Source organism: Sturnira hondurensis, unplaced genomic scaffold, assembly GCF_014824575.4.
Source record: "Sturnira hondurensis isolate 20B ecotype Veracruz unplaced genomic scaffold, ASM1482457v3 Scaffold0006413, whole genome shotgun sequence".
Classification (NCBI taxonomy): Eukaryota; Metazoa; Chordata; class Mammalia; order Chiroptera; family Phyllostomidae; genus Sturnira; species Sturnira hondurensis.
The window spans coordinates 35,169,004-35,185,840 of NW_028079044.1; the positions used below are offsets into that span (position 1 = coordinate 35,169,004).

Consider the following 16,837-nt stretch of genomic DNA (forward strand, 5'->3'; position numbering starts at 1 on the left):
CCCTCTAACCCATGTGTTAATGTTCCCTCCTGATACTTTTGGAAAGGTTGGTGTAGGGAATTTGAATGAAAGAAGTTCCTTCCCCTAGGTGGGTTTGAATGCTGCTTCCAGCTATAGTTACTGAGATGAATTTCCCATGAGTAAATCAGTCTCTCTTTCTGATGTCCGTTGCGGTCAATAAACTTCTCATCTATGACTTGATAATTTTTTTTGTCACAGAGTAGATTTATTCATCAATATGGAGGGTTTTAGGCAAATAGCCAGGACAATTAAGCTCGCTGGATATTCTCTCACCATAAATTGGCTAATTGGCAGTGTGATTTATACATCAGTATCATCAGGGTTTGGTTAGTGGTAATCAGTGTAAACCAATCTCCTAAAGTTTGACTGTATCAAACAATCTGAAAAGCTTATGACTGGATTCTGGATCTGGCTCAAGTGCAGACACCAGGGATGGCTTTGGCTCAGGTCCTATTGCCTTTGTGATATCACTTCATCCTTTTCACCCAGGTGCCTGCTTCCATCATTTTCTCTTTGGAGACCATGCTTTACTCTAGAATACTAACTATGTATGTTTCGTTCATCTCTAATATTCCCTACACACAATGAGTTGTTCCCCTCTTCTCCTAATGCCTAAGTTAATGTCCTCATTGAGTCTTGCCTGTGACTCTCAGCCATCACTGTCTCCCTGCCACCAATGACAGATCTGAAATCCCCATGAGGCTGTGTTATCCCCAGGCTTAAATAGTTTCATTAGTTTCTACAGCATACACAATGATCTTTTTGCTAGTTTCTCTCATAGGACCTTATTTTTTTCCTTACTATTTACTCCCAAAAGCAGAATGTTAAGTCATAAGAGTGTGTGTGTGGGTTTGAGTGTATTCAATTATATTTACAAGGTGACTCTCAAAATACATAATCAATACAACATGGGCCGTGCCAGTCAGAACTGATGCTAGGCCAGGGAGTTATTCAGGTATTACACCTTTAATTGCTGAGGGGAAGGGCTAGATGGCCAGAAAAATGAGGAATCATTCAAGACTATCAATAGCATGGAAATATTTAAAAATTCTAACAAGTGGCTGTGCCATTATATTCCAGGTGAATATTATTCCTAGATTGCCTGACTATTTAACATACAGAGTTTGCTACTGAACCCAATGAAACATTGTGTTTCCTCGGGCATCAGATATCCCCAGCCTAGAAAATGTCTCTCTGAAACATCGTGGGAACTCAGTAAGCATTTTTGAATTGATTTAAATGTGGCATATGATGCCTTCCATAATCTGCTTCTCTAGTTTAAAGTCTATTAGTTTCTGAACAGTGCTTTGTTCTCCAACCAGAGAGAAAAATGTGTACTGTAGTTCCTTTTAGATACCATGTATCATATGTCTATGCCTTTGCCTACCTTGTTTTCTCTGGCTACAGTATTATTCAAGCAGCTAACAATTGCTCATTCTCAAAGACTCAGGTCACACGTCATCTCTTCAGCTAAGTGTTTCTGACACTATGACCCCAATTTCACAATTCTGCCACCAGTCTGCCTTAGGTGTTCCTTCTCCATTTTTCCTTAGTAGCCTCACAAACATCTATACAGCATTTTCCACATTCTTTTACAATAAACTCTTCAATAATCTAATTTCTTTTCTATGATCTCTTGAAGAGCAGGCACCCTTGTTTACATGACTTACATACTCAGGTTCTAGTTCAACACTGAGTATGCAATCGGTTTGAATAAATGATCCATTTAGTGAAAAACTGCCACTCACAAGCAATATAATATAGATTTCTACCCACCACAAGGTTAGAATTCATACAATGACATTTCTACAGATTTAGAGACGGTAAAACAGAGCAAAAGGATAAGGAAAAGGAAAGTCCTTAAGTTTCCATACCTCTAAACTAAACAACATAAACGTATTAAATTGATGTCAGATTCCATCCACTCCTCAGTTTTGTTTGGATCATATTATGTTCTAAACATTCCGGAATTCGCCCGTGTTCAAGAAGGCATGGATCATTCATTCACCAGACACCACTGTTTCTTTCTGACTAGGCCCACATCCTGGCTTCATTTATGTCATCTGCCATTAAGTCAGTGCTTTGAATTTTAATTTGAATTGGCAGCCCCTGCTGCAGTAAAACATGTATTATGCCACATTTTTATAAATTTTATATAAAATGTTGCTAACAGAATAGGACAGATGGAACTCTGACATTTAGTTTGAAATTTTAGCAGATAAGATAGCTTTAGTAAATTTGGAAAATATTATAGTTACATATTTGTTTTAGATCTTCCATTCTCGGCAAAAGCAGCTAAGTTAAAATAGTGAAGGTTTTAATAAACTATAAGAGAAGGTACATAAATCCTCTTTAACCAGGGACTGGAATGACACTTCCACAGTGTGTGAGAGTCACTGTGTGTCTGTGTACCAACCAGACAATAAACACTTAATCCTGGAAACTAATTCGAAATACAATTCATTGAGTTTTCAAACAAGTGAATTATTTCAAAATTCTGTTTTGTTAGGTCTAGAGCAGACAAATTAAATCACATGAGTCACCAAAACAGAAAAAAAATAAACATCTGTACTTAATTGTAATCAGCACTGGACTGCAGTGCTGAACAATCAGAGATCATCACACCATCCTTAAATATCAGTGGGGGAGTGTCAAAAACGATAAGCACTCCGTGTTTACCGAAGGGTCTGCCTGTGGCATGCTGCGTGCTTTTGTGAACCATTTATCTCCGAGCTTTAATCTGTCATAGTATGAAATATTACAAATGTGACTCTGCATGACAGAATAACGAAACACTAAAAAGCCTGTATGTAATGACTTCTCCATAGAAACTCTTTCAGAAAATGTTATGCATACATATGCATTTCTTTTTCTTTGCACTGCTTCAGATATTCTTCCATATCAAGTTCTTAAGGGAAAATCACCAATTTGATAGTGAAATTGCAGGTAACATTTTCTCCCTGGATATCTGGATATGAGTAATTGAGTTCATTTAAAGGATTATTTGGTAACCAGCTACCAGTACGGGAGTAGAGTAGAAAATTAATCTTCTAGCATCAGTAGTAAGTAAAATATTTTAAAAATGCTCTCAGAAGTATTTATGGAACATTGATGAGGAATTAATGTGACAGAGGTAAAGATAACCATCAAGGATATTCTGATGAATAAAACCAAACCAAAACAAATTAAATAGAAAAGGAGAGAAAGAGAATAAAAATAATGTTGCATATCATTATTATATCACTTATCTTACTTTTGCAGGAACATAGAAGACTCAGAATTTGTTACATTTATAGTCACCTTTGGAATTAACTGAAATTACACAAATCCATATAATTCTATAAGAAGACTCCTGAATTTCAGAAAAATTGGTAGGACTTTCCTGTACTACATTTGTCTACCTGCCAGAACCATACTCTTTACAGACAAAGACAGCAGGGGGATTGAATGTGAGAATCAGGGTGGGTAAGACAGGGGGAAATAATGGGGGGGGGGCGGAATGGGGACGACGGTAACGGAACAAAAATGAAAAAGAAAACGTAGATTTCACATAATTTTTGAAATGGACACATCATTGGAGACTACTGAATCAAAGTTTTATTGGCTTTATTCTTATAAATAAAGAAAATGAGGGTCAGAAAGCTTAAATAATTTGTCTAAGGTCACACTAGCAATGGGAGAAAGACAAAAGACTGCAGTTCAGACCTTTGGACCCCTCGCTCAGCTTGTTTTCCGCCATTCCACAATAACTGCCCCGTCTGCTCCTCAATCATTTTATTGTTGTTACCTTCACTGACTTTATTACTTTGAATCTCATTCCAAAACAATCTTTAGCAATCTGATGACAGCCAATTGGTATTAGACAGCCTGATGAGGCAATGACTGACCTTATCGTCTTCATAAAATAAAGCAAAAAATAAAAGCAAACATGAATTGGAAAAATACTGCTATGGTGAAATAGTGCTATTTAAACAAATTGTAAAATGTCTAGCCTGATGTACTTGCACTACATTTTACAATAATTTCTTTAGAATTATTGCATAATTTATTTCTATAGGTGCTATAAAAATGAGAGAAACATGAAACACCAACCTTGACATCCATTACACAGGGAGTGCAAATATACTTTTACCATAATGACCTAGTAGGCCATTTGACAATTACTTTGAAAAGTCTACTAATCACATTCTACTGAGGGGGGTCCAACTTTTTGGTGTCTCTGGTCCATACTAGAAGAAGAAGGGTTGTCTTGGGCAACACATTAAATACACAAACACTAATGAAAACTGATGAGTGGGAAAAAAAGGTTTTAAGTAAATTTATGACTTTGTGTTGGGCTGTATTCATAGCCATCCTGAGCCACATGCCGCCTGTGGGCTGTGGATTGGACACCCCTGTAATAGAGCATATTACAGTTATTTACTTGGAGGCTGAAAGAAAATAATTTTGTTTAAATTGGAAAGAGAATACTATAGCAAAAGAAAGTTTGAGATATATATTGATATACATTAATATATATCAATATATGTTATATTTACAATTTATATTATAAATTGCAACTTTATAAAGTATAGCTTGTATTAAAGAGTCAAACCATCTTTTGTATTAAAACTCCAAACCGGGAACCAGAGGGGAGAGGGGAGGGAATTTCAGGGGGAAAGGGAAAGGGTTTACAAGAACAAGTAAAAGGGCACATGGACAAAAACAAGGGGGTGGGGAATGGGAGGGAGGTGGGGAGGGTTGGGAGGGTGGGCTGGAATGGGGGTAAAAGGCAGAAAACTGTACTTGAACAGCAATTTTTAAAAAATATTTTATTTATTTATTTATCTTTAGAGGGGAAGGGAAGGAGAGAGGGAGAGAAACATCAATGTATGGTTGCCTTTTGTGCGTCCCCTGCTGGGAACTGGCCTGCAGGGAACCTGCCTGCAACCCAAGCATGTGCCCTGACTGGGAATCGAACTGCGATCCTCTGGTTCGCAGGCTCATGCTCAGTCCACTGAGCTACACTGGCCAGGGTTTGAACAGCAATTAAAAAAAATAAAAATAATAAATAAAACTCCAAACCATCTTTCAATGTTTGACTGTAGCTGGCACTCAAGTCCCACCACTCTCCTCCCACTTATCTGGGCCAGCTGATTAGGAAGCATAAGTCCTACCTACCTCCTTCGGCAACAGTGGAAAGTTCAAATCATACAAGCACTGAGCTGAACACAAAACCCTTATCCACCACCACTCCATAACCACAGTAACACTCTACAGCCAGTGTTCTTTCCCTGCTCTCACATGCCATTTTGAATCTGTTTAAGAGCCTGTTATGCTTTCTCCAGAAAGCCTAGCTTCCATGAAGAACAAAAATGTTCACACTCCCAAATGTTCACACTTGGTGGTTGTGTAGTGCCATCAGTTTCCAAATCTAAACCACCTGTGGGGTAACCACAACAGTTGATGCAGTGAGGAGGGTGCTTAGGTGACCAGTGCCGTGGCTGAGGGTCTCCTTTCTCTCACTTTGTCTAAGTATGTGGCTCTGCTACCTGCTAGCAATCCTGTACTTTGAGCTGTGCTGCTTTGGGCTGCACTTGCTGAATTCTACCAAATCTTTACCATAGATTTAACCAACCTATATCACAAGGTGTGATAATTAGCATTTAGAAAGAAGAGTTAGGGCCTTCCTTAAAGTGACTCTGAGTTGTGTCTTAGCCTGCATCTATTGGTGTGTCTCAAGTTGAACAGTATGTGTTGATTTCAGTGTAAGCTGTGACTAGTGCAATGTTCAGAGATAAAACTCTTACTTTGTCACTGTTGTTTGTGAATCTCAACCAGGCATTGGCTTTCCTTCTACAGAGTTCTTCCTTATGGAAAAAGAACACAGAAAAACCTGATACCCCATGTAATATATGGGCCACTTTGGTGGTTAGTTGTGTGGAAGAGCAGTTAACATGTGGCACACTGAGGTCTACACTCCTAAGAGCAGATGCCACACTAAGATCCTATAAAAATGCTTTTACTTCTGCTCAGGCTCCTTGGCTATATAGATCTTCCTTCATGGGCTTATTGATGAAAAAATTTGTGTGCCCATAACACACAAATAAGGAGGAAATTCAAACTCAAACTCCATAGCTTTAAACCTTATAAAGGGACAGTTATTATGGGGAAAACATCGAACTCTGATATTACAGATTTGATGCTCTCTGGTGCAGAAAATTTAGAAATAGGAGTGGGGTAAAGAGATCATTCTTCCCCCAAAGTATGTTCAGGAACTGATAAACAAACTAGATAAAAGGTGAGAAAAGACAGAATTAAAAAAAAGAGTTCCACAATTTTGAGAACCAAAGTTCCAATTAGAGAAGCAAAATTTACTACAGAATGTACACAGCAAAAATATAAAATAACTCTAATGAATCTTGAAACTCTACAACAAAGGTTCTGAATTAATTTTAATAACAACTGAGATGTACTAACTGGCAAACCTTTATGGTCTTAATTGATACAGAGGATGGAATCATGTTTGTTTCTTGGGGATCTCACCAAATTTAAATGAGGTATAAAATATAAAACAATAAACAAAGAAGAATTCTTCACCTTAATCATCAGAATTATTACTCTGACTAAATATCCCGTAGTTGTCACAGAAAGTTTGACCAAAAAATGTAATAAATTAAATCATGCCTTTTGCACGTACAATAAATAGGCTTGACAAATTGATGCTCCATGGGTCTTTCCCAGAAACAAAAATAGTTAATATGTTGAATATGTATTAAAAGAGAGCCTTAAAAGATTAACTAAAATAATTATTAAAAGAAGTGACATTTATTCCACTATTTCTTTATTTAATAGCCCATTTGCCTGTTCTTAAACCTGGAAAGAATGAATGATACCTCATAGTAGATTACTTCAACCTTAATTCCTGGTCCCACCCACTGAAGGCCCATAATCACTATTATTGAAATTACTGACTCCATCCAATCACCAGTGGGTAAACATTTAGCTATTATGGATTTGACCCATATGTTCTGTTTTATGCTGATTTCAACAGCCTCTTACCCATAGTATCCCTTCACCTTTGATAAGATAGAAAACTTTCTGCTTTCAGCTCCAAAAGCAAACATGTGTTTGACAACCCGTGCTGTTTTCGACAGCCCAGCCATCGCACCCTGTCTTAATAGGCTGGATCATGGATGGCATCTAACTTTCCCAGGCAGAACAAATATGACATCACACTATGACATCTTCCTTCTAGGATATCCATTCGCTAAGATCACTCGAGACATACAAACACAAAAGAGCTTATTTACACAAAGGGGAAGGTTCTGTTTCCTCACACATAATAGGAGGCCCTAGTTAAATCTCTAGGAATTATTTGATGAGCCAGAAGCCACTTTTATCTATGACACCATTAAAAAAGTATTATTGACCTTAATGGCACCACAATGTTATACCCTACTCAAAAATATTTTAGGAATGTTTAGATTTTGTACTCAAAATTGGATTTTGAGTACAAAATCCAAACATTTACTCATTTTATATTATTCATTTAATATTTTACTTAAGTCCATTTCTGCTGCTCCTATCTGGCTAGTCACCTCAAATAGAGCATCCTACACAAAGGCTCTAGAATCTTTCCAAATGATAATCAAATAGGCACTGTGCCCTGGAGAGTTCTTTATTGCAGAGGCTTCAACAACCTCTTCTCATGCTTCAACAAGACTCTTCTCAGAGTCTCTGGACCACGCAGGACAGCCATATGTTGTCCATGGACTTCTGATGTAAGAAGCTCCCTTCCTAAGTCCCATGCCATAAGCCTTTACAGTGGCAATTCTGCATTCTATACTTCCTGCGAGCAGGGGGCCTCACAGGGTTTGAGGCCATGACTCTCCATACCCATCTGCCCATCACCCCTTGGGTCATGGAAGTAGCACGCTGCAAATATGGTGTGGCCCCTAAGACCTCCTTGCTAAAATAAAAATGATACCCCTACACCAGAGCCAAACATAGGCCATCTGGCCTATCCCACTTGAGTGCTGGAATGCACTCCCCTGTCCCCAGTTCCTTGGTAGATGCCACAGATTGTCACTCCTCTTTTGGACCTGTTAGCCATTTGAGGGGTCCCTTGGGATAAGCTGAGTGAACAGCAAAGGGAGTCTATATACCTTACAGACAATATGGCCACCATCATCGCACATAACTGAACTCGCTGGAGAGCTGTGCTTTTAATACCTTAACTAAGACATCCCTGATAAAGGACTCAATTATAAGGATGGTCGCCCAAACTTTGGACAGTCACCTCTGCACTGGATGCCATCCTCAGCAATCGGTCAATAATCAGCTCCAGCTGAACATTCTCAAAGACCCTCAGGCCACTGCCAATCGTCTGGCCAACAAAACAATTCCTAATCCAAGGTTGTCCTTTAGGGGTTAAACATTTCTCAGAATATTGCCTCAGAGATATCTAAAAGATAAATCATTTCTACACATATCTCCATGCATACTAAGACCACATATCTCCATGCATACTAAGACCACATATCTCCATGCATACTAAGACCACAACACAAGGCCTCACCATGATCCTCCGTATCTTCTTCAGCATTCTAGTTGTAGCTGACAGCGTTCAAGGCACTCATTTCACTTCTCACAACACGTAACAATGCTGAACTAGGCATTCAGTAGAATTTTTGCCTCCCTAAGCAATCTCTGGATACAGGCCTGATAAAATACCATCGTGGTTTAATTAAACAAGGCCAACTTGTATCAGATTAAGCATGGCATGGTTCACTTATCAAACACCGAGAATAATTTGTGATAAAGTCTCGTCAATTTTTTATGTTTGAATGCTGACAGCTTTCCAGTCTCACCCCTCCTATTACCCCTCCCTACCTTCTGGCGAGTATCTGGGCAAGTTGTTGAGGGCCTGGATACAAGCTCCATAAGAACCAGCAGAAGGTTCAAACCTCACACACCCTGACCTGTGTCAGGGAACGTCCACTCCAGTGACACTCTGGCGCCACAGTAAAACCCCAAGCCATTCGCCAGGTCTCACTCCCTTAAACAACTTTGGATCATTTTGAAATCTACTCTGTTCTTCTCAAAAGCCTCATTAGATGTGTAATAAAGCTTTTCATACTCTCTTAGTGCACATATGGTGTCAGGAGTCTTGACATCCAAATCAAATTGCAAATGGGGGGGAGGTTCTGGTTCTTTCTGTTAACCAAACATACCTTCAGATATAATTATATAAATAGTATCCAAAAGATTAAATAATGTATTTATTAATACACATGATGATCTCATTTTCCTTACTCTAAAATATTAGGCCAACAAAATATAAACAGTTTTTTTCTTTATAGGCACATAATTAATATATAATAATCCCCCCTTACCGTTGGAAGATACACTCCAAGACCCTCAGTGGATGCCTCAAACTGGAAATGGTACCAAACCTATAAACACTGAGCTTTTTTATACATACATACTATCATAAAGTTTAATCTATAAATTAATTATAATTTAATAATTATAAGGCTCAACAAGAGATGAATGAAAATAACTAATAATAAAATAGAAAAATTACAATAATATATGTAATAAAAGTTGTGTGAATGTGGTATCTGTCTTTCTCTCAAAATATCTCACTCGCCCTTCTTCTTGCTGTGATGATGTGAGATGCTGAAGTGCCAAACCTATTCCTGTATCCGTGTAACCCCTCTTTACCTGCAGTAAATGGCACGGCGTCTCTCATTTCTGGGCATCCCAGATCTGAGGTCTTCACAAACACTTTCCGGTGCAATAAGTTGCCATCAAGAGGACCATGTTTTCTGCTCACATCTTCCACCACAAATTCAATTCCTTGTCCTTCTTAACTAAGCACTGATTGCCCTCTGTGGCTGTAGTTTTTACAGTTTGAAGTATGGTGGCAAAACTAACACAAATTGTTTTTTTCTTCTTCACAACTTCACTGGTAGAAGATTCACCCTTACTATATAGATCATAGCAACCTCAGTGTCAGATTTTTCTCATATTAAGTGGAGAACTTTCACATGTTCGCTTAAAAGAAGCATTTCATGGCTTCTGTTTGGCATAGCTGAATCACCAGCATCATTATTCTCGCATTTTGGGGCCGTTGTTAAGTAAAATAAATAAGAGTTTTGGGAATACCAACACCACCATACCGTGTCAGTGGGTCCTGTAACGCAGATGGCTACTGAGTGACTAATGAGCATCTTAGCATGGGGACGCTGGAGAGAGGGGGGATTCCTGGCCAGCATGGGACTAAGTAGGTAGCATGAGATTTGTCATGTGTCCAGAAGGGCACACAATTTAAAACTGATGAATTTTTTATCTTACAAATTGTATTAATTATTTTTGAAAAGTTTCACTTAATATTATCAGATTGCTGTTAATCATGAAAGTAGAACCACAGATAAGGTGAACTACTGTATCACTCCTGCATTTTTTCCATAAAAACAGTCATTAATAAAAGTTAAGGTTCTCTTTTCTTTTTAATTGTTCTATATCTAATAAATAATGATAAATAGTAAACGCAAATTTAGAATAAACACACCTTTGTGACCACTAATTGTCATTTTTAGTTAAGTAAATTCAATAGTCACAAGATACTGAAAATTGCTTTTGATGCAATTCTACTGTTAAAAATGAAGTGCCATACACTTTAAATATAAAATATAAAAAATCTTATTGACCATAAGGGTTCTTTCAATACTGAAAATGTCACACCAGGAAAAACAAAATGCCAATGAAATGGTTTACCAGCCTAATGAACATACAAAAAGTATTGAAAAAAAATAGTGACAATAAGTTACTGAATGAAAAATAAAAACAGATCACAATAATATAAGTTGTAAATGACACCAAATAAAATAGATCATTTACAAGCACCTAGATATAAGATCAAAGGGCAAATGGTCTAATATATGTAAGTTTTAAAGGAGACTATACATAGTATAAAAGAACAGCTATCAGTTATAACATATAAGATCTAATGAGTTAGTTAACTTTACATAGGCAGGTCAAAACTACATTAGCATATATTTACATATTAAAAAGCTCAGATTACCCAAAGGAAAAACATATATATATGTACATGTATATATACTGTGTGTATCTCAGTTTTAATTTATTGCTTTTTTCTTCTAATTTCTAAGACCTATATTTTCTTTAATTAATTAATTTTAAAATTGAAGTTACATTGGTTTATAATATTTTATAAATTTCAGGTGTATAACATTATAATTTCACAACTGTATACAGTACTACAGGCTCCCCACAAAAGGTCTACAGTCTAGTCTCCATCCATCACTATACAATTGACCCCCTTTTCCTACTTCATCTTCCCACCACGGCCTTTTCCTGTGGCATCCACCAACTTGTTTGCATCTGTGGTTTGTTTTTTGTTTGTTTGTTTTTATGTTCTATACATCAGTAAAATCATATGGCATTTGTCTTTCTCTGTCCCACTTACTTCATTTAGCATACTACCCTCAAGGTCCATTCCCTGTTACAAATGTCAAGATTTTATCTTTTCTTTTTTAATCACTGAGTAGTAGTATATCTTTTCTCTATGCATTCATTCATGTGTGGACACTTAGGTTGTTTCCATATCTAGCTATTATAAATAATGCAGCTATGAACATGGGGGTGCTTATATCTGTTCAAATAAGTGCTTTTGTATTCTTAGGATAAATACCTAGAAGAGAAATAGCTTGATTAAATGCTAGTTTTACTCTTAATTGTTTGAGGAACCTCTATACCATATTCTATAATGGCTAAATGAATTTATAAACCCACCAATGGTGTACCAGGATTCTCTTTTCTCCACATACTTTTCTATACTTATTCCTTCTTGTCTTTTTATGATAGCCTTTCTAACAGGTACAAGATGATATCTCATTGAAGTTTTGATTTGTGTTTCTCTAATAATTAGTGATGTTCAACATCTTTTCATGTGCTTGTTATACATCTGTATGTTTTCTTTGAAAAAAAGGCTATGCAGGTCATCTATTCATTTTTAATCAAATTTTGTTTTGTTGGTAATTTGTATGAGTTTTTAACATATTTTGGGTATTTATATACCATATCAAATACATGATTCACAGGTATCTTTTCCTATTCAGTAGGTTGCCTCTTCATTTCGTTGATGGTTTCCTTTGTTGTAAAGAAGATTTTTAGCTTGTCATAGTTCTGTTTGTTATGTTTATTTTTGCTACCTTTGCTGTTGGAGCCAAATCTGCAAAACTACCCATAAGACTGATACCCAGTAGCATCCCATCTATGCATTCCTCTGTGTATTTCATGATTTCAGATCTTAAATTCAAGTCCTTCTTCCACACTGTTAATTTTTATATAAGGTGTAAGATAGTGGTCTAATTTAGTTCTTCTACATGTGGCTGTCCAGCTTTCCCAATGTCATTTATTAAAGAGACTTTCTTTTGTCCACTGTGTGTTCTTGGCAAGGAAACTTAAATTTTTAAAGACTATTTTTACAGAGATCAGTTTATGTAGTAAGGTGAAAGATATGATATTGTAAAAATAAATTGCATTTAACAATCACTATGTAGTCACTTAAGTCTATAAGATAAAAAGAAAATATTAAATGTAATGAATATAATTTACATAGTTATCTAATCACTACCAGTATTTTAATATAATATTGTGGTAATGCTTGAAATAAAAGAAAACAATATGACCCTTCATTATAATCAATGCCATGGGGAAAGATGTTTCTAGACTGGATGGAGGGAAAAAAATAGCAATGAGAAGTAGAAAAGATAATGGCTGGGAAAGAAACCAATATAAAATATGCAGAAGTAGGAGAGAAGTTCAAGATGAAGACAGATTTTTTTTTAAAAAGCCTCTCCCACAGCAACACACAAAAGGTTTTAAAAACTCTGTGTGCCCATTGTACAGAGTAATCCGTTATACAGAGTAGACTGGAGTGACGATAACGCTTCAGTACTGAGGTATTCCTAAATTTGAAACCTACACAACCAAGAGCCCACACCAATAACACAGGAAAAAATATATATGCATGGAAATTAACTGGGCAATCTAAGGAGAAAAATATGAAAATGTTTTCATGCACACTTCCAAGATTCCACCTGGGAAAGCTAATCTTGGGAAAGAGTAAGCTTTGTAACTTAGCAAATATGCACTCAGGGTGGGTCTTTCAGGATTTAAAATTATCTGGGAGATTACACATAAAACTAAGTCACCATAGATAATCATCCTGGTTATCCTCAAGGTGATTTATATATTGAAATTCTCTGAGGAATCTGAATAACTTCAAATGAAATCTAATGATGCTTATGAAAGTATTATAATTGACAATTCTCTTATTGAGAAAAAACAAAGTATAGACATTGAATGATAGGTCAAGGAGTATTCACTTAATCATCCCATAAAATAGAGTAAGATATGTGCACATTTAACTTATATAAATTCAATTCAACATCAGACAAAAATAAATGGAAATAATTTGGTTCCACGTGACCTGCACAAGAAACCAAACAAGCTTGTCTGATACTATTGGGAAACTGTTATCTGGTTTGACATTGGAGGAAAAAAAATGCCCTGTTGGAATTACTCAAAGACAGTGTAGCCTGTGCAACATCATGTAGACAATCTTCTATAGGAGATTTAAGGTACTTCATGGGTTATATGTGATTTTTCTCTTTACATAACTTTTGAACTTTCATCCATGTAAAAATGAAATCCCAATGACTGAAGTGAGTGTATTTGACAGATACTATGCTAAATGACTTACAAAGTAAAATTCTAGGAGTGTATATATAGTCAGCATACAAAACATATAAAGTAGGCATGATTATGATTTGAGATAAATGAGAGAAAAAGAGGAAGTAAAAATAAGTGTTACATTATCAAATGATACTAAAAAAATCATAAAGTGAAGCCCAATGTGGTAAAAGGAAATTAAGCAGAGAATGGGAGGTAGCCAAAGCAAAACAGAAATTTTATTTGTAAGGACCTAGTGACTATTGCTTGATCATCTCACAGTGAGTAGGCAGATGTAAAGATAGGACGAAGTCAATGATTGCTCCATATTTATTTAATTTTGCTATTCTGCTCCCAAATTTTAAGGAATCATAAGGTAACTGGATATCTACTGGAGATAAAATACAAAATATTTATTTTATGCTTTAATTACATAATATAAATGTTTTGTTTTTAGTCATGTTACTTTTTAAAAAAAGATTTTATTTATTTATGTTTAGAGGGGAAGGGAAGGAGAGAGGGACAGAAATATCAATGTATGGTTGCCTCTCATGTGTCCCCTGCTGGGAACTGGCCTGCAACCCAGGCATGTGCCCTGAGACTGAGAATCAAACTGCAACCCTTTGGTTTGCAGGCCAGAGCTCAATCCACTGAGTGACACCAGCCAGGGCTGGTTGTGCTACTTTTAAGAGCCTAGTCCAATCTAGTAATCCAGGTCATTTTGTTTTATCTTTTTGGGGGGGAGAGGGGCAATGAATGTGAGCATGAAGGAAAGTATGTGTGTATGTGCTCAGGTGTGTTTTTATGACCTATTATGTGTTATTTGCCACTTACATATATATTATTTAATTATAAAATAACCCTATGAAGTAGACATTTATCATTTCTAGTTCATAGAGAAAAGTCAGGCCCAGCAAGATGATGTGATTTGTGCAACAAAGAAGAGCAAATTGGGTTGGGCTCTGAACCCAGAAATCTGACTCAAAAGCTGGCACTCTTAAACCTAATGGTATTGAGCACGAACCTTGCGCAACACACTTTATACATACAATCACACTTATTCCTCACAACAATGCTACTTTGTAGACGTAACGATCCTCACTTTGCAAAGAAAGAAACTAAGTATCAAAGAGATTATATAATTGCCCAAAGGTAGATACAATTAGAATCCAAGTCTCTTTGACTTTATATGTATTTTGAAGTTAAGAATGATGCAACATCTATAAAAATAAAATATAAGTTTCCTTATTAGTAGAGCAAAGTATAATTTATTTTATTGACAAATAACCCTAGGTTTTTAAAAAATAGGGTTCAAAACTCCTGATTACTGGTTGCATTATTTTTATATTAAAAAAATAAATTTACCTTACATTCCCCTATTAAAATAAAGATTCCATTCTTTATGAAACTGTGAGTAGACTTTCACTTAGTCACTATTTTCCCTTCTCTTTTTGAACATACTGTAAAATATCTCCAGGGGATCAGCATATCTACCCATTCGAGAAAGAGTGAGCTATTTGTCCATTTTCTCATTCTTGTGGTCACATGGCATCCCAAGAACAGCGTGCAGTAAAACAAATCAATGGCTTCTCAAGATGACTCGGATGACCATGAGTCTCCTGGACTATTGTTGTTGGGATTCTGTCAGCAACCATGCAACGCTTTTGGCAGCTGAAGACTATATGACCTTTCCAGGAAAGAAAAAAACTCTCTTGGGCACAAAATGTAGCAACATCAACAAAAACACAGTTGAGTAGAAGATATTTTTCTTTTTAAATGATTCTTCTCCTCACAAAGAGGTCAGCTCTAATTCAAACAGTCACAAAGCTAGGAAGAACAAATATTTTGTAGGGTACAGAAACAGACACCTTGCTAATCCTGGCATCGTCACTCTATTTCAAGGTTAAAGTAAAAAGTTTAGTACATCATTTCTGATGACAATATTCTCTCATGTCAGTTAAGAATCTTGGACTTATTTCAGAAGAGAGAAAAGGAGGATATATAGGTAGTATCTGGATATAACAAATTGGACTGGATCAGCTTATTTTATATATCAGCAGAGACCTTAAGTCAAGACGTGATCCAAAAACCTTGATGTGATAAAATCCTTGTCCTTTTGCTATAACACGTTGTCACCCAGACCCGCACATCCATTAAAGCTACAGCAAACCCTTTCCTATGTAATACAATGCTGTAAATCTAAATTCTAGAAATCTGAACTTCCAGCCTCTCTCCCACACTTTAGTGCTCAAGAAATTGCCTTTGCCTATCAATCTCTAAGCAGAGCTTAACGGGTTAGGTGTAGCTGGATCTCAGATTCGAAACCTTTAAAAGCAGGTCGGTGACTTCTAACACTTGTGATCAGGGAGATGTAAAGACAGCAAAGGACACGTTATCTTCCCAGTGCTAATGCAGAAGAGACTGTCAGGTTGACAAGAGGAACTGAAATATCCTTCACGGTCTTTTAATACTCACAGCTGCCCAGAAACTAGGTCTTAAAACAAAATTTCTTCTTTCTGGAAATGTGTTTGTAAATATAAGACTTACATGATTGTTTTTTTACATACTTTTGTCATTATCATAATACTTCTGTATTTGACTTTATGCATATTTTCCAGTGCAAACTGCTTTATGCACCAATGATTTCCCATTTTGTATAATTCAAATATGAAGGCACTTGCAAGGTTACTGGATGTACTTATTTTTAAAAATTAAAAACAATCCTGTTTTCATTTTTATATTGTTGTTCACCTGTGTATTTGACTGTAAATTTAGATGGAATAAAATGACCTAAATTTATTATTATTATTATAAAGCTATCTAAAAGGATTGCAGAGTAAAGTACTTTATGGACGTTTTCATTAAAAAAAGCTAACATTTTTGAATAACATATAGTGAAAAATAAAGACGTCTGTAATGAAACACTACATGATGAGATGAATCTTACTTACCAAATTCCTTGGGAACGGCTATGGAATAAACACAATTATGTCCCACACTATAATTTTTGGGGTAATTTGGTGACAGAACAGTGCCTTCTGCACCTGTTGAACGACTTCCACATGGAGCT

The 16,837-nt window shown here is 36.3% G+C and overlaps 1 protein-coding gene across 3 annotated transcripts in view; it reads right to left on the reverse strand.

The window, feature by feature from the left end:
* The window catches only part of CSMD3 (CUB and Sushi multiple domains 3), a 935,029-nt gene that overhangs the window by 204,938 nt on the left and 713,254 nt on the right, over positions 1–16,837 (reverse strand). For all 3 annotated transcript variants that reach the window (XM_037048422.1, XM_037048421.1, XM_037048420.1), the window contains one exon: positions 16,719–16,835. In XM_037048422.1, coding sequence (XP_036904317.1) covers positions 16,719–16,835 — 117 coding nt within the window. The remainder of the gene's footprint in view (positions 1–16,718; positions 16,836–16,837) is intronic.